Source organism: Aethalodelphis obliquidens, unplaced genomic scaffold (assembly GCF_003676395.1).
Source record: "Aethalodelphis obliquidens isolate GAN/ISIS:26980383/991018 unplaced genomic scaffold, ASM367639v1 scaffold3, whole genome shotgun sequence".
NCBI classification, from domain to species: domain Eukaryota; kingdom Metazoa; phylum Chordata; class Mammalia; order Artiodactyla; family Delphinidae; genus Aethalodelphis; species Aethalodelphis obliquidens.
Window position 1 is genome coordinate 29,920,687 of NW_020837947.1, and position 19,560 is coordinate 29,940,246.

A 19,560-nucleotide genomic window follows, 5' to 3' on the forward strand; every position below is an offset into this window, starting at 1 on the left:
TTAAAAATGTGAACAGTTATTTTAGTGATATATCCATTTTCTCCAGCTTGAGGTACAAAATAAGATAATATCTCTGTTTTAATTAAATTAATTAGCCATCTTTCCCATTTCCCTTCTGCTCTCTTGATATATTCTCTAAGGACTGAATCTGAAGAGTCAGTTCTCCCAAGCTGCCACAAGGTGTCACTGTTGAAAGTAGGAGGCCACCCAGTCCGAAGATGCCGTTCCATCTTCAATGATGTAGATATGGGGCTGTCAGGTGACCATACGGTTTCCAAGGGCTTAGAAAGAAGACTGAGCTGGCACTCACGACACATACATTCACCAAAGAGCCCTCACTTTCACATCTTTCCAATGGGATTAAAGAGGCTTGTTCAGAAGGGTTTTCAAGGGTTAGTCGTCCATCTAACCTCTCCCATGGTCAGTCCTGCTCAGGAAAGCCCTAGTGTGCTCTCTTGCCAGCTGCTATATTAGGTTAGTTCATTAATCTGGTGTATATTAAGATGGTATATTTCAGCTTATTAGATATATTCTGATAGCAGTGAACCTCAGAAGGGAAGAGGACAAGACTCATTCCTTTTGCTCCTTAGCTCTTTAAAAACAACAATTTATGTTCTAACCGCCCTCTGCTATGTCTCCCATCTACATAATTAAAAGAGAATGCTTAAGTAATTCTTCGCAGAACCAAGAAGGTTTATCCAAAATGACTTACTGTCTTCCTCAGAAGACAGAGAACTTGCTGGCAACCTTGGAGTAGCCATGCCTTCTGCTATTAAGATAAGTTCTACCTTCCTGGCAAGCAACTGTGCTGCTATTTGTAAAGTTTGCTTTAAAAATAATTTCATACACATTTTCTCATCATATCGTAATATAAATAGGAATATGCTCTGAAATGAAAAGAGATCTTTTGGTTCTTCTTTCTCTTCTTCAAGAAGAGCTCCTGAGAGACATTGATCCGGACCAGCTATGTAATTTGGGGGACCCATAACAAAACGAAAATGCATTTTCACTTCTTAAAAAAGTAGTAAGCATTTCAATAGGGTAACAGCAGAGCCACTGAACCAAGTGCGGGCCCTTTGAAACTCAGGACCCTTTGTGACCCCACGTGACTGCACAAGTGGCATGCCCGAGCAGCGGCCCTAAGCCAAGGTGACTGAAATCACAGGGTAGCTATAATTCTAATTCAAACAGACACTGATGGTTTTTAGTGACCAGTATTATATTCTGTCTACATCTGTGGTATGTTGCCTTCCAAGGCTGTCCCATCAGTGCAGACTGAACTTTCACATTTTAAAAGAACACAAACACAAAGGTAGGTCCAGGGTTTCCCTGGTGGCTCAGTAGTTGAGAATCTGCCTGCTAATGCAGGGGACACGGGTTCGAGCACTGGTCTGGGAAGATCCCACATGCCGCGGAGCAACAGGGCCCGTGAGCCTCAACTACTGAGCCTGCGCGTCTGGAGCCTGTGCTCCGCAACAAGAGAGGCCGCGATAGTGAGAGGCCCACGCACCGCGATAAGGAGTGGCCCCCGCTTGCCACAACTAGAGAAAGCCCTCGCACAGAAACGAAGACCCAACACAGCAAAAATTAATTAATTAATTAATTAATAAACTCCTACCCCCAACATCTTCTTTAAAAAAAAAAAAAGGTAAGTCCTTCATCATGTGAGTAGATTTAAGTCGGTAACATCTGAGATTTTGGCATCATTACGTGAGTTCCTTAAAGAGATAATAATTATGCCCCATTCCCCCGAGAGGGTTGATGCGACTTGTTCTTTTAGTCACATTTAAACAAAGGAAAAAAGACAAAAACGATAGGTGATAAGACCTCTTCTTAGTGACTGGAATGTGAGACAATGTGTGGACTGTGACAATCAGATTTTCCTAGAGATGGAAGATGTATAACCATTCTTTTACTTGAACTACTGATCTCATCCATGTGTAACTGAATCAGGTTCCTTAGGGTCACCTGTAACTCAACAGTTTAGATTGACTTTTATAGTTGTTACAGTAAATAGCGGAGTTAGAGCCTTCAGCGCTGTAGGTGATGAAAACTTCAGAAAGCAGAGATTCCTGAGAGGATAGAGGGGTGGTTTAGGCTCATTTAGCTGTTAAACTTTAGAAAGGCAAGGTTTTGCTTTGGCTTTTTTTTTTAATTTTTCAAACCCAATTCCCTTGAGACTGATTGTTAAGTTGTAAAACAACACAATGCCCATAGTTCAGGTTGTCTAGTTCCACAAAAGCATTCACGCTAGTTAGAAAAGAAACAAAGAAATACAGTTCCTTGAGCGAGGAGTTTAATTAACAATGTCATCTGCAGTGCAACAGGTATGTGGAGAAGGGATTAAGGACAGATCTGCACTTTCTCTTCCTTGGGTTTTCTTAAGAAGCAAATTGTCACTCTAATAATGCAGTGGCATTGCTGGTGGATTGATTCCTCTTTTTTCATCTTGGTCATGTACAAAGAGTAGTGTAGGAATGCAGAAGGTTATAGGTGCAGTACTTAATATAAATTTGTAATAAAAAGCAGAGCTTTTTAAAAATGTAAACAGGATAATGTGTGCCTTTTGGCGGTGCAACATGTTTCCTGGGAAGAAGATTTAGAATTGTGGAAAGGGTTATTTCTTCATAAGCAGCTGAGTAAATCATTTGCCACAAGTGTTCACCTATGTGAAGCAGGGGGTTAAGGCAGTTACCTGGGTTTTTACATACAATCCCATTCCTTTACTTTGGGGAAATCTTTTCTGGTCAAATGTATTCTTGATGTTGAATGTGGTGTTCATCCCAACCGGGAAAGAACAAAGGAAGGAAGGGAGGGAGGGAGGGAGGGAGGGAGGGAGGGAGGACAAGAGCAAAGTCACCTTTGATGGTGTTCTTTACATATCAGGCATTGTGCTACGGCTGTTCACATATATTATTTAATATGTTAAGATCCATTAGCATTGAATTTTTTATAGAAATTGAGCAACTGAAAGAAATCAATTGCTTGGGTAAGGACAAAATAATTCAACGAAAGAAGAAAGAATGATTATCAGGAAGAAGGACTTTTTAAAGTCCCTTAAAAGCCTTAAATAGTGGGTACTAAAGCAGTATATTTAATATGGTAGCACTAAACAAATTTAATGACAAGGTAAAAAGGAATGAGATCATATTAGAACAATCAGGAAATTCTTTATTATTATGGTCTGCTCCTGCAGGTTAGTCACTTTCTTAGGGAATGTAGAAATCACTTTTAATTTGACAATTTAGTAGAAGACAGTTCAGACATAAGCTGAATGGGTGAGAAATTCATTATGTCCCAAATTTTTAATGTGCTTGAGCTTCTTGTGGAAACAAAAGACATCCTCCTTAATTCTGTTGCAAACCTTGTATCTATATGTGCTTACATTAATAGGTTTAAAAAACTTTCAGGAATAATTCTATCATTTCTGTAAACAGTGTGTAGGACATTGGTGGGCAGAGACCCCAAAATATACTTTGGTAGCGCACCTATCATGTGCTGTAATCACCCACATCCCCCCTGCTCCATTTTCAGTTCCTTTGCTACCGTGTGTCCCATCACACAATTAGGCCATTAGTTCTCCACACGTGGGGACCCGGCCCCAGAGCAGGAAGCTTAAGGAGGATAAAGTTGTCTTGGACTCGACACTTAGAATCAGTTTGGAGAAATCTTTTTTTTTTTTTTTGCGGTATGCGGGCCTCTCACTGTTGTGGCCTCTCCCGTTGCGGAGCACAGGCTCCGGACGCGCAGGCTCAGCGGCCATGGCTCACGGGCCCAGCTGCTCCGCGGCATGTGGGACCTTCCCGGACCGGGGCATGAACCCGCGTCCCCTAGCATCGGCAGGCAGGCTCTCAACCACTGTGCCACCAGGGAAGCCCCCACATTAGTTTTAAAGTCCCTGCAGTAATCTTAACAATATACATATGTTTCCTCAGTAAATTAATTGTTGACGAATCACTTCTTAAGACTTTGCCACTTGCAATAAGTTTTATTGCCTTCTGAAACCATGGATAAAAGAAAGCGTATATCAAGGGGTTCATAGCTGAATTATAATAAACACACCACACTAAAATCTCATAAACATAAGGAGGAGTTATAAAATTCATATGAGCGTCAATTATAGCATCAATAATGTATGGAAGCCAAGAGACCAGAAAAGCTGCCGTAGCAATACCCAATGTTTCAGCAGCTTTTCTCTCTCTCTTTGACACTCTTTCCTTATAACTCTCTGAGGAGGACTGAACTTGGCTGGCTGTACTTTCCATCTTCCTGGCCTTCCACCAAAAATACCTTACCGTATATAAACAAACACCATGGCAACAGTGGGTATAAAGAATAGAAGAAAATAAATTAGAACCCAATTTTGATTCATTGAAGCTGGACAGCCTCCTACACAGGTGAGAGCAACTACTAGGTCCTCAACCCCTTCCTCATTGACCCTTGTGTGAAAGATAGAAAAACTATATGTGACAGAAAAGAACCAAGAGAGAACAATGCATATTCCTGAAACCAAGTCAGTAAACTTGGTTGGGTAGGTCAGAGGATCAGTAAAGAAATATATCTGTCAACAGAGATACAGCATAAGTGAAATAAAGAAGCAAAACATAAGGAATTATCAAAACATCTATGAAATTTACAGTAACTCTCCCCAAAGTACCAGCAGCTCTCCAGAGACCTCACTGTGCTAAAGGGCATCACAGTCACTCCCACCGAGAAGTCCGCACAGGCCAGGGATGCGATCAGAAACTTTGTAGATGTGTGCAGCTGTTTGAAGTGAAGAATAGCAGTAATGACCAGTAAGTTTCCAAACACAGCCAGCAGGGCCCCAAAACTGAGGACTGCATACAGAATTGCCCGAGGACCTGGTGAGTAAGGAGTCTTAAGACAGGACCTGTTCACGTTCTTGTAGCAGAGTTCCACAGCTTCAGCTTGAGAGAAATTTTTCACCATTGCCTTCTTGTTTGAATGATTTCAAGGTTCTCAACTTCCCTATTTCAGCCATTTAAAACAAGAAGGAGATGGTAATTTCAAAAGCTTCTGTAAGAGGAAAAAATTTCTAGTTAAAATGAAAGCTAGTAACTTTTCTCCCATTTTGAGGGGCATATTAACTATAACCTCTTGGTCTTTCCAAAAAGTATTCCCAAGTTTTTAATATATTTAGAGTGAAAACTTGTTGCAGAAAGTCATTAAAATTATAGTCAACATACTTAGTCCAATGATATGTTTTATAAAATGTAATTAGCTAATCACTAGAAAATCCCTTTTTTGTGTTACTTTACCTTTTGAAATCTTGCCTGTAACCACCTGAGTTGAGAGCTAATTAAGCTACCAAAGGCTGTTTTATTTACTAAGCTATCTCCCCTAAGTAGTCATTTCAGCAGTAATGATAAACTGTACTTCATTCTTTCAAGAAGGAAGAAATAAATTACATCTTCTTCAAATTATAGCCTCAAAAATCCCTATAGTATAGACTGTAAAGACTGAGGAAACATTTACTCATAATATCTTGTTAAACTTATTTGGGCAATAGATTTCTTCTATTGCTTATATTTTCAGAGTTTATGGGGTTTTCTTTTCTTTTTGTATTCCTTCATGGTCTGATAGCTTAAGATGATTTGGAGAACTATTCTTACTAGATTGATGCTAATATATAACCAGTGTGTAGATATTTTCCCTGCTACTAGCCAGTTTTAGATGTCTAAAATCAGTAAGATTGATTAAAATAAGCAATAACTCACCTAGCCCCTTACCTTCCCATCCTTAAAAAACAGTATATTTTTAAACCTACCACAGAGGAGTAGGCAACACCTGGGATGGTCTTGGGGCAGGGTGGGTAGGGAGGTTCGAGATTAGCCATGTCTCTGGTGGGAATGGGTTCATGCTAAGTCCTCCAAAATTCAAGTAGTGACCAAGTTGGTTTCTCTTGGTGTTTGTTTTTGTTTGTTTTTATACTGAGGAAAACAGTCTTCAAAAACATTACAGAGCTCACCAAACAATAGTGACTAATTATTTTTTTATTTCATTTAACCATGAAAACGTACAACCTTGCATCTATATCTTAACTGAACTAGAGACTAGATTACTTGTATTGCCATTATCCCGTACCAGAGCTCTGTCCTCTGTTGAAAGTGCAAGTTCTTAAAAAAAGGCTATATGAACACACCCGTGTATCTTTTATCTATATATCTATACTCTCTAGTAAATAGGCTTTGTTAATCTGTGAATTTTAAATGTTTGTGTATGTGTGATATGTGTGTATAAATGCCTGTGGTACTTTCAGGATTTACTAGTCCATGAATTTTAAATCAACTCATTTTTACTTTTTTTTTCTTTAATTAATTAATTTATTTATTTTTGGCTGTGTTGGGTTTTCGTTTCTGTGCGAGGGCTTTCTCTAGTTGCCACGAGCGGGGGCCACTCTTCATCGCGGTGCGCGGGCCTCTCATTGTCGCGGCCTCTCTTGTTGCGGAGCATGGGCTCCAGACGCGCGCAGGTTCAGTAGCTGTGGCGCACGGGCCTAGTTGCTCCAGCGGCATGTGGAATCTTCCCAGGCCAGGGCTCGAACCCGTGTCCCCTGCGTTAGCAGGTAGATTCTCAACCACTGCGCCACCAGGGAAGACCCTCATTTTTACTTTTATTCTTCAAGTTTATACTTACTTAAGCCCTCACTGGTTTAATGGCATAAGTCTAAGTCTCCTCCTTAGAGAGCATCTCCCAGTTACTCCTGGGATTCCCAAGGTGGGTGCATGCATGTGCTCACAAGTCAGTTTACCCAATAAAAAGACCATTTGACACCCCCATATTTTCTTCTTCTGTCCCAGCTCTCCAGATAAAGTTCACCACATCTCTTGTTTTATTCTAGAGCTGGCTAAAGAAATTTCATCACTGCCACCATAGATGGTGTCCTGCCTTAGAGTCTGAGTGTCTATGTAAAGGCTGCTATCTCCCCAAGCTTTAGGCTCCCCACTTCACTGGCAATGCTGCTGTAGTGCAAAAGGAGAAAGACCCCTTCCTCAGGTCTTTACACTTGGGCCCTAAAATAGCAGCCTTCAGTCTTATAGAGTGTCTTAAATCTTACCCTTCCCTAGAAGCAGACACTTGAGGAGTGATGAGCACTCCTCAGACCCACATCTTGGCTTAATATTTTACGCCCATAAAAGGAACTAGAGCTTCTCAAAGAAATGATTCATCCAAGCCATGGGACCAGGAAAGTACAGGAAGAAACTGGAACATATTTTTATATCACTTTTTTTTTTTTTAATGTTGGAGCACTTTCATAAAGACGCTGTTACAGCATGAATGGGTTCCCACTGGCCAAATAAGGGACAATTTGAGTGCTAAAATAATTAGGGAGAGTAAAAACAAATTATAAACCATTAGAAAAAAATGAGAAACTGTGACGCCATATTCATTAGAGAGAAAAAGAAAGAGAGAGATGATTGTAGATAGATAGATAGATCATAGGTAGATAAAGAAGGGCTCTTTATTATAGTGGAATACCAAGTGCCACTGATACATATGGAGAGGGTGCTGGAGTTGGAGCACCATAATTTTGGCGCCATCACAATAATATTGATTCAGAGAGAATCATCAACGGATGCTAAATCTGGTGGGAGGGGAGGGGAATTTTGATGAGAGTCTAGAAAAAGCATTTTGAAATAGAGTTTAACCAATGAAACAGAACTATTTTCTACAGATATAAATGATTAATTAGGAAGAGCACAGACACAGTAATACCCCCAGTCCTCCTTGGCAAGATGTGATAAATAGCTCCTTTAAAGTCTTTCTGTCTCTCCATGATGCTGGAAATTCTTAGCAAAGCATCATCTTTAAGAGCTCTCTGGAAAGTGTATTTTACTGTGAGGAGCAATGTAGTAGAACATTTTTCATATCTAGTATCACATTATATCCATAGACAATCCATTCTTGCCTAGCATAGAGACTGAGAAACTGGACATGTTTATTGTACAACAGAAGGTTCAGAAAAGAAGTGTTTGTTGGGTGGCCCTGAAACATAAAGCAGTCAGAGGACAACACAGGAACACAGTGCGTCCCTAAGAGGAGGGATGCCAAAGAAAATATATGCTAAGTGTCAGGTCCATATTGTTACCCTAGATTTTTAACATTTGCTTAAGAGTCTTAATGATTCCCTGAAATATTCTTGGACAAGTTTTGAAGCTTTAGATCAGAGGAAACAAGGTTTAATGTCCTTGTTGATTCAATGCTCTTGTTAGTTAATTGAGTTGAACCACATATAGTCTAGCCCAGAGCTAGCTATCCAATAAAACTTTCTGTGATGAAAGAAACATTCTGTAATCTGCACTGTCCAATATGACAGCCGCTATTCACATGTGGTTATTGAACACTTGAAATGTGGTTTCTCAATTGAGAAACTGATTTTTTAATTCAATTTAATTTTAAAGAACTTAAGTTAAAATAGCCACATGTGGCTAGTTACAACTGTATTGGGCAGATTAGGCCTATGCTAAAGGGACAAAACAAAAAAGACCTATCACAGCACTTTAATTTCGAGAGCTGTTTCACCATACAAACTTTATTTGGGTCATTTTGTCTAGCAAAACTGGACTTTTTGCCCTGAAAATAGTATTGATTATTTTGTTTTGCTTTTCAAAGTTTATTTTTTAATTTAGTGAGCACCTATGATTAAGGCAGAATAGTGGGGTAATTAAGGACACAGTCCTCGGTGGGGCTGCGGGGGGGAGAACACAGACCTCAGGTTTAGAAAAACTCATACTCAAATTGTAGCACTTAATTTTTCAGAACCTCAATTTTTAGAAATTCAGAAATCCTAAATGTGGCATGGGGAGAAATACTTGGCTGTTATTTTTTCACATACTTGTTTCTGCTCCTGTCTGACAGTAATCTTACTCCTGTCTTTCTAGGGCTGCAGTTACACTGTGTTAAACCACTGGATATTATCTAACAATTCTCTGAAGCCACATTCTTTTTTCCAATCTTTTTTCCCCTCTCTCTTCTTAATATTGGATAATATCTCATGAACTATCTCCAACTTCACTACTATTTTCTCTGTAACTTCCCTTTGGCTAAACCCCTCTAGCAATCTTTTATTTCAAATACTATATTTTTGTCAGTTCTAGAATTTTCATTTGGTGTTTTATTGCTTTCAATTCTCTGCTGAAATTTCCCATGTTTCATTCATGGGTAGCATATTTTGTTTTACTTCATTGAGGGTAGTTATAGCAACTGCCTTGACCTCCTTATCTCCTAGTTCATGTTTGTCATCTCAGGGTTGGTCTCAACTGATTTTCTTCTTTCTTAAGAATGTGTCCCATATTCCTAGTTTTTTGTATGTTGGATAATTTGGGATTGTATTCCAGACGCTGTGAATATTAACTTTTGGAGCCTCTCCTCAAACGTTCAGAAATAGCAGGAGTATCAATAAAAGCAACAACAAATCACGAAAGTAGTGGTTAATAAAAGTTTATTGTGCCCACGTCAAAAGACAGTTTGTGAGCCAGGAGCACTCAAACCAAAACTTGGAATAAGGCTCAGGAGTATATTGTTACAAAGCTTGTCTATCCAGGGCTTCCCTGGTGGTGCAGTGGTTGAGAGTCCGCCCACTGATGCAGGAGACACGGGTTCGTGCCCCGGTCTGGGAGGATCCCACATGCCGCGGAGCAGCTGGGCCCGTGAGCCATGGCCGCTGAGCCTGCGCGTCCGGAGCCTGTGCTCCACAACGGGAGAGGCCACAACAGTGAGAGGGCCGCGTACCACACACAAAAAAATAAAAAGAACAAAAGTTATCTATCCAGAAGGCAGTGACTTCATTCTTCACAGTGATTGGTTATAGTATTAGAATTTTCTTAAATGATGGGGAATTGGTTAGTGGTTACCTCATACGGATTTTGGAAATAGTTCAAGTTTTGCTTGCTTATGATTTCCTAGAGGCATAAGGAAGAAAGACCCAGGTCAAGTTAGTGCTGCAAATTAAGCTAAATTAAGCTTTGTTCCTATGACTAAACTGGTTTCGTCTGCTCGGGGAATTTTCAAGGCTGGTCTCCATTTATTTTGGGCTTTAACCCTCTGAGCTATTTTCTCTGGTGAGTATTACCTCTTTGGTTTTAGTAGACTCTGTTTCCTGGGGGGTGGCTCCTCTTATGTCAGACCCATTGTCTTTATCTCACCTGTTTTAATCTGCTTGGCACATGTGTCATCCAGGCGTCAACCAGAGCTGTAGGTGGACAGAATTTAGGGATCCTCCAATCTGGCTCTTTTCTTTCTGAGAGTCCCACACTCTTCCCAGTCACCACAGTGACCCTGGATCTCCAGGCCAGAAAGACCGTGTTTTCCCACAAGTTCCCTGCCAACCCATGTCCTTCAAGCATGTCCAAATTATGGTTCTCCTGCCTTTCTGTAGGTTTGGGGATCTACCCTAAATCTTTCTAGTGAGTTAAATTTCTTCATAAAACAATCTACAAATGGATTCAATGTTGTGAATGAGGAACAATGAGGATTCCAGGATGATTACTTGCTTTCAGGCTGAGATACCAGGTGGAGGAGAAAGTGTGGGTAGGGCATGGAGAAGGGAGAGGATTTCCAGTTGGGACATGATGAAGCTGAGATGTTTAAGGACAGTTAAGTTGGGAACTGTCCAGTGGACTAATGGATACATCTGTGTAGAACTCAAAAGACTAGAGGGAGTTATTTGGGGCCATCATCATATATCATAATCAATCCCCCAGGGAACTAACAATGTTGAGGGAATGATTCTTCATTACAAATCCACTGTGTGTCAGGCATCTAGTAAGCGCCACTATAACATGATAAAATTGCTTTTCTCAGATCACATGTGAGTTATTAATGACTTTACAATTCCAGACTATGAATAAAATTGTCCAAGATGCTAGATTTGTTTTATAATGCATGGAACAAGTTAGGTATAATAATGGTTCTGAAATTTCCATTATTCTTTCTTGATCAAAATCTTAGGATACAATATGCTCCATCACATAGTTCAAATGATATAATACGTTTTTTACAACTCTTTAAAAAATTTCTGCTTCTTATCAGTGTTAGAACATATCTTCATTTGGGATAGTCTCTTTGGTTTTAAGAAAAACTGTTTCTAAACACTATTTTCTTGGTTTTGAGGGAATTTTATCCATAATCGAGTAATCATTTACTTAACAAAATATAAATTATGATGCTTGAAAATTAAATCCCTAAAATAGTAAGTAAAAGTATGAAGAGGATTGGGGCATCTTAACTCATTATTTCTAGGCAGATCTTTCTTACTGATCTATTTCAAAGGCATTGTTTTAATGACCCTCTCATTTTCCCCCTGTACTTTGCTGCCCCTTAGCGGTCACTCTGAGCAATGTTGGGCTGACCAAACAAAAGATAAGTAAAAGCCCAGAAGGGAAGTGTCTGTTCAAAAATGAGTCACCACCCTACCACCTCCCCAAAATGAGGCCCAGGCCGAGCCCCTTGAAAGCACGCCAGTTAGGGACCAACCACTTTCTCCCTTCCAAGCTACCCCTCTATACAAACAAGTCAAAGAAAGGTTTTGGAACTTGTCTTCATTAGAATCACAGGAGGTGCTTAAGATTTCCAGGCCCTACACCCAGAAGTTCCGATCTCTAGGACCGAGGTGAAATGTGCTTTTTTAAATCAAGCACCCCAAATGATTCTGCCATTCCACAGAACACTTTCTGAGAAACACTGCCGCAGGGGACGTAGCACTGTTAGAAAGGAAAGTGCTCTAAACTCAGTCAGAAAAATCAAGCCCATACATTCCAGTCCTACTTGCTAAGATCCTTCTAGAGCCAGGCATCCATGCCAGGTGCTAAGAGTGCAGATAAAAGCCGCAACCCCTAGCCTATTCATAGTCTAGTTTGGGAGAGGCCAAGTAAACAATTACAGCACTCTGAGATAAGAACTCTGGAAAGAGAGAGGAGTATTCAGGGGGACAAGGAGTGGGTGAGGGAAGGACCCTGGGAGAGCCAGGTTGATGGTATTTATTGTAGAAAGTTCTCCAGTCAAAGAGACTCTGAAGTGAGTTAGTAAGGACAGATTGCATTCAAGTTTCTAACTTCTCTGACCCTGAACACATCTTCAAACTCTCTGGGTTTCAATTTGTTATTTGTACGAGAAAAAGACAGGGTATATATAATGTGGATTTATACATGTGGTTACATACATGTTTGACTCTTTCTGGGGCTGTTTTTCACTTTTACTTGACAGTGTGCTTACACTTTACACTCGTGACAGTGTTTGCAATAGGCAGAATGACTGACCACAAGATGTCATTCACTGACTCCAAATAGCTCCCACCCAGTGTTTTACAGTGCTATTTATATATGTGATCCAGATGTCTTAGGAAGAACAGTTGGCTACTCTTTCACCCAAAACAGGTAAGGTTCTAACCGCTCATTGTATTTCATTAATAATTCACAATAAACTATCAGACAGAGGTCTATAACGCATTTTTGTTTAATCTTATCATTGATCATGGCATTTTAGTGAAACCCAAGAAAGGTCCAAAGGGAAAAATAGGATGGGATAACGTGAGATGAGGGGAGATGGGATCAACAGACAGATAGAGTGAAAGGCAAAGGATAGAAAGACAAAGGAAAAGATGGAGGGAGACTGAGAAAGACAAGTGATTCCCTAATCCCACCACCACATTTCAGTAACTCTTCCTCTTTTACAGCCCAGCGTCACAAAACCCTCCTCCTCCCAAGATGCTTCCTGAATATCTTGGCCATGACTCCGACAACAGTGAGAGCTAACACTTGCTGAGCACTTACCCTGTGCTAGGTACTCTCACAAATGTTTTACATTGTTAATTCATTTAATCATAGCAACTGTATGAGGTAATATTATAATTTCTACTTGACATGTGAAAACTGAGGCACACAGACTTTGAGAAATTCACCCAAATTCACAGAAAAATAAGTGGCAGAATTAGGATTCAGACAAACCTGTGTCATTATTTTCTACTCTTTCTGTAAGCTATCTGAAGACAGATTTTTAGTCCCTCCTTTTCTCTACCTCCTTAATTCACTGGCTTGAGAAAAGTGAGGCACCAAAATTATATTGATGACTTCAAGAAGGAAAAAAAAACGTGGAGGGGGAGTGGTTTAGCAAGTTTTGAGGAGAATACTAATTGAAGGTCATGACTAGGAATATTTGAAACCAAGGCTCAGCTGATTATTTCCTAAACTGTACATTAGCTGATTAACTGTTATAAGAATTTCTTCAATATTTTTAATAGTTACACTTTTTCTTTAACAATCTTCAATAATCTTTCATTCTAATTAACACCAGATTATTTTTATTTATTTTTTTTTTTTTTTTGTGGTACGCGGGCCTCTCACTGTTGTGGCCTCTCCCGTTGCGGAGCACAGGCTCCGGACGCGCAGGCTCAGTGGCCATGGCTCACGGGCCCAGCCGCTCCGCGGCATGCGGGATCCTCCCGAACCTGAGCACGAACCCGCGTCCCCTGCATCGGCAGGCGGACTCTCAACCACTGCGCCACCAGGGAAGGCCTAACACCAGATTTTTAAACTTGAGATATAATTGACATATACTATTTTATTAGTTTTAAGTGTACAACATAATGATTTGATGTATGCTTATATGGCGAAGTAATTACCAGAATAAGTTTAGTTAACATCCATCACCACACAAAGTTACAATTTTTTTCCCTGTGATGAGAACTTTTAAGATCTACTCTCTTAGGAACTTTCAAATATGCATTACAGTATTGTTAACTACAGTCACCATACTGTACATTACATTTCTAGCACTTTATTTTACAACTGGAGGTTTGTACCTTTTGACACCTTCACCCATTTTGCCCAACTGCCATGCCACCCCTGGCCCCGCCTCTGGCAACCACCAATCTGTTCTCTGTACTATGAGCTTGGTGGTTGTTGTTGTTTTTGAATTCCACATATAAGTGAGATCACAGTGTATTTGTCTTTCTCTGTCTGATTTATGTTACCTAGCATAATGCTCTCAAGGTCCATGGATGTTGTCGCAAATGGCAGGGTTTCCTTCTTTTTCATGGCTGAATAATATCCCATCCTCTACATATACCACAGTTTCCTTATCTATTCATCTGTGGGTAGAAACTTAGGTCACTGTAAAGAATGCTGCAATGAACATGGGGGTGCAGATATCTTTCTGAGAAACCTCTCTATGGTTTTCCACAGTGGATGCACCCATTTACATTCCCTCCAACCGTGCACACGAGTTCCCTTTTCTCCACCTCCTTCCCAAAACTTGTTATTTTTTTGTCTTTTTGATAATAGCCATTCTGACAGGTATGAGGTGATATCTCATTGTGATTTTAATTTCCATTTCCCTAATGAGTAGTGAACACCTTTTCATGCACTTGCATCATTATCTTTATGTCTTCATCAAAAAAATGTGTATTCAGGTTTTCTGCCCATAATTTAATTGGATTATTTTCTTGCTATTGAGCTGTATGAGTTCTTTATATGTTTTGGTTATTAACCCCTTATCAGATACGTGATTTGCAAGTATTTTCTCCCATTCCATAAGTTGCCTTTCATTGTATTGATTGACGGTTTCCTTTGCTGTACAGAAGCTTTTTTTGTTTGATGTGGTCCTGCTTGTTTGTTTTTGCTTTTGGTGCCTTTGCTTTGTGTGTCAAGACCAAAATGTCATTGCCAAGGCTAATGTCAAGGAACTTGCCTCCCTATGTTTTCTTCTAGATGTTGTATGGTTTCAAGTCTTACACTAAATCTTTTGCATGTGGCTGTGCAGTTTTCCCAGCACTACTTATTAAAGAGACTATCGTTTCCTCATTGTATATTCTTGATTCCTTTGTTGTAAATTAATTGACCATATATGGATGAGTTTATTTCTGGGCTCTATTCTGTTATGTGTCTGTTTTTATGGCAATACCATTCTGTTTTGATTAATGTAACTTTGTAATATAGTTTGACATTTAAACTTAAAAAGACTGCATTCTAGAGAAATGGACTTTTATAAAAGAAAAAAACTGAACAGCTCAGAAGTATATGAAATAAAAAGTTAAAATCTGCATGTATATTCTTCCAGATATTATTGTTTCTTTCTCTCCTTTTCTCTCTATATCTGTATTTCAAAAGTGGTATCATAACACATATTTCATTTTGTAGATGGATTTTTATATTTAATAAATGGCAGACACCTTTTGATGTCACTAATATAAACCTAGTAATACTAGCTATACTATTATATTTATATTACAATATGAGCACTACATACTATCATGTATTAATTCATTTCATCCTCCCAAAAATCCTTTGAGGTGGATACATCTTTATTTTCCAGGTGAGAAAACAGAGGCATAGAGAGTGTAAATGAGTTGCCCAAGATTACACATCTATAAGTGCAAGATCTGGGGTTTGAACCCAGGCAGCCTCACTCCAAAGAGCATACTCTTAATCACCACACTACGTTCTGCCTCTCCATTATCTTTATTAAAGCCACACTGTTGTGTGTGTGCAAATATCCTTAGTGAATCCCACTGACAGATATTTATGTTGTTCCCAAGTGCTTGATATTTAATTTTTTAATTAATTAATTAATTTAGGCTGCGCCAGGTCTTAGTTGCAGCATGCAGACTTCTTAGTTGCAGCATACATGCAGGATCTAGTTCCCTGACCAGGGATTGAACCTGGACCCCCTGCTTTGGGAGCACAGAGTCTTACCCACTGGACCACCAGGGAAGTCCCCCAAGTGCTTGATATTTAAAATCATATTGTGATATAAGTCATTTCAGCACACTTGTTCAAGCATTTCCTCAGTGTATATTTCTAAGGGTGAAGTTGATGGGCTGAAGAGTTAGTGCATTGCATTTAAAAGTTTGCGGAAAGGCTGTGTCAATTTATAGAGCTGCCACACTGTAAGAGAGTATCCATTTTCCCACATACCTACCTGGTCAGCACTGTGTAGTATCATTCTTTCTCGTATTCCCAGTCTCTTATGTCTGACAATGTTGAATTTTACCTGAGCCGTTTTTTACACAGATAAGACTCATAGATGCCCCCCGTTGTTTACCTATGACAAGGCCATTCTTAGCCTCATAAATGATTAACTGAACTTCTAGTGTCTACGAATCAATCAGAACAAAATGCTTGTTTTGTTCAAATGTTGGTTAAGATTCTATCTTTCCCCCAGGTGCCTGAACTTTGGTCCATCCTCAGCTTCAGCCAGCAAACGGCCAGCCGCTCCTTAACAGCTTCTCCTGAGAATAGACTGGCCACAGGATACAACACTCTGATCTTGTGGCTCCCTTTCATTCCAAGTCCGCACACCCAATGCTTCCTAGCCTAGTTCCACCATCCCCCCACCCTCTATAAAAGGAAAAGCCTATTGCCTAACTCCCGACACCTTTGCAGACCTTATGATCCAAGAGCTCTCCGCATTGCAACTGTCCCTTTCCCTCCATTGCAATAACTTCCAAAGAAAGTCTCTTACTAAGTCCAGATTTGGTTTTTTTTCGACAGGTCAAAACAGCAACAACAAAACAGCTTGTTTGATTTTGCTTTTCCTCCTGTACTTTTGTTCTCTTTTCGAGTATGATTATTGGCGATTTTGTTTTCTTTTCATGCAGTTTAAGAACCTCCCCAGACCTGCTCAGTCCCAGGTGATTTCCGCCATCTGCCCCGGACACCCCGCCGCTGGGACAGTCCAGCACCGCCGCGCCTCTCTGCCTGCCTACCCTGAGTTTGGGCTTCTGCAGAGCCTCCACGATGCAACCCAAATGATCCATGGCAATGTTAGCACACAATTCCAGACCAATCCAATCCACAAAAGCTGAGGCCCCTACCCCCACCCTCCCCCTCAAACAATGTGCACTTCTAGGTTTCGGATCTGACTTTCTAGAAAACCTAGGTAACACAACCTGAAAATGTAGGGGAACTTGATGCCCCACGGGGTGATCTTTGATCCCCAAGAATCTAGAGAAGGATGGGAAGAAAAAGTAAATACCTCTCCCTTCTCCCCTTTCCAGCACACTCCTCCAAACTTTGTTCCAAGACACAGTGGTTCTACAAGACCTATCTGGAAGGTACCCCAAGTCCCCTGTCCTAAGTGACTAAGCCATGTTTTCTTGGTGAGGTGCCACTTTGTATCTGTTCTCCCTCCTTTCCTGCCTCGCTTCCCCTTTCATCTTGTTCTTACTGCCCTAGGATTACTGTAAAGCTTTAGTATGGGGTAGGGAAGGTGGGGAGTAAGGGCAGTAGGAGAAATGTTCAAGGGTACAAACTTGCAACTAGTAGATAAATAAGTCTTAGAGATCAAATGCACAGTATATTGATTTTAGACAACAATCCTGTATTATAAACATCAAACTTGCTGCTAAATGATTAGAGCAATTTAGGCCATACAAACAAACTTTATTTAACACTTCACAAGGTTCTCCTTTCAGAAAACTGCAAAATGGGACAGAAGACAAAAAACTTTTACAGGTTAAAGAGTAAAGAATAAGGAAGAGAAAAATACAAAATATCTGATTGGCTGGGGCCACATAGTTAATCTTGTTTCGAGTGAGAAGACCCAGAGTTGGTGGCTTGGCGTTTGGGGACTGGCTGACTGGATATACTGCTTTTCTGGTCAAGAGGAACATTTACAGGGACGCGAAAGTTATCTAAGTTTTGGTTCGATGACGTGGCCCCCCGGGCTGTAGTGTCTCCATCTGGAGCCTAGAAATTCATCTCAGTATTGCTAAGAGACTAGATCTTAATTATTCCCACCATAAAAAAGAAAGGGTGATCACATGACGTGATGCAGGTCTTAGCTAATGCTACAAAGGCAATCATAGTGCCATAATAAACATATCAAATCAACATTTGTATACCTTAAACTTCCGCAACATTATATGTCAAACATATTTCAATAAAAAAAAAAGCTTTAGTATGTGAAATTTTGCCTTAAGCTGTATTTTTTAGGAAACTTGGACTAAGACCCTTCTGTGAATTGTCTATGCTGAGCTTTTGCTTACTTTTCTAGGGTGATGTCTTAGGTTAGTTTTTCTAGATGCAGAAACTAAAGTGCGGAGCAAGAGAAGGTGAGAATAAAGTTCAGAAGAGAAGGGGGATAGGGAAAGGAGGTTGAGGCAAGGGAAAAGCTAAGAATGTGGTCTCAGCTAGAGACCAGCTTCAGTCCATCCCACAGGGAAGTTCTAGAGCACAAGTTGCACCAGAGAATCATCTGTTCTTCCACAAGTCCAGGAGCTGAGGTCAGTCAGTCATTGACTGAGTCTATGGGGTCAGGGGATCTTGACTCCTGAGTAGGGCTGCTCACCTTGGGCCAAGGGTAACTCTCCAAAGAAGGCGGTTGTGATTTGTTCTTAGCAGGTACAGCAACTGTGCTTTGGTTCCCGTGGCAGTTAAAGGGAATTTGATTGGAGAATAATAGCATCCTCCACATGAGATCTGTCTTTCTTATAAGTGATAAGGATGTAAACCATTTGTGTTAGCGCTTGCACATATTTTCTGTTCATTTGTCACTCTCTTTCACTTTGTTTATGATTTTAATAAAGAAATTATAAATTTTTGTGTGAAGATGAACAGAATATGCCACCCCAAAATATATCACTTTAACATAAAGATAGTTTTAAGCTGAAAGCATCTGAGATTCAACAGACGCAAAAACAAAGAAAAAGGAAAAAAAAAAAGTCTTCTCAAAGCTTCTCTTACCTGACAAAAAGTAGCAACTTCTGGGAAATTAGGCTGCTATAAAATTCCTTTTCAGTGCAGATCTACTCCCAGAAGGGAGAACTCAAATAAAACCTACCTCCAATCCCTTCTCCAAGGGAGTTTAAAGACCATTCATGTCTGTATAGACAAACATTAACCCAAACTTAAACTTTTGTCCTGTTAATATGTCTTTTGTTAGTTTAATTCACAAGCCCCAGGTACTAAACTTAAGAGAGTAGAGAAAAAAATTTTTTCTCCACTGCTACATGTATCAAAAATACAAATCATCCTATTCTGCTTTCCTTGCCTTTTTCACTCCAAGATGAAAATAGTCATCAAGGTATATGGGATGTGACATAAACCATAAACTTGGATCCACACAAAGAAATGAAGAGATTCAGAAATGAAGTGTATGAAGGTAAAATAAATTTTTTTCTCATTTTAAATTACTCTAAGATATGGATAACTATATCAAAAATAGTAAAATATATTTTATAGCATGTAAAAGTGAAATGTATGACAATAACACAAGGAGAGGGAGGACTTAGGAATATACTGTTATAATGTCCTTAGAAATATATTACTTGAAGGTAGGCTCAGATTAATTCTAAAAAGAGGTTTAAAATATTTCTAAAAGAAGTATCAATATGTATAATAAGTCAATAGAGGAGATAAAATAGAATCATTTAAAAATTCTTGATTAAACTCAGGGTAGGAAGAAAAAGGAGAATAAAGAAAGAATAAATGGAATAAATAAACACCAATTATCAGGATGGTAGATTTTAATTCAAGCATATCAAACATATCATAGATTTAATTCAAGCGTACTTTAAATGTGAATGATCTGTACATATCAGTT

At 39.6% G+C, this 19,560-nt stretch overlaps 1 protein-coding gene across 1 annotated transcript; it reads right to left on the minus strand.

Annotated features, from left to right (window-relative positions):
* Positions 1-2,159: 2,159 nt before the first annotated feature.
* TAAR9 (trace amine associated receptor 9) lies at positions 2,160-4,950 on the minus strand. Its single transcript, XM_027080522.1, is given in 4 exon segments — positions 2,160-2,250; positions 3,922-4,279; positions 4,282-4,554; positions 4,557-4,950. Coding segments are annotated over 4 exon segments (1,116 nt in total).
* Positions 4,951-19,560: the final 14,610 nt, after the last annotated feature.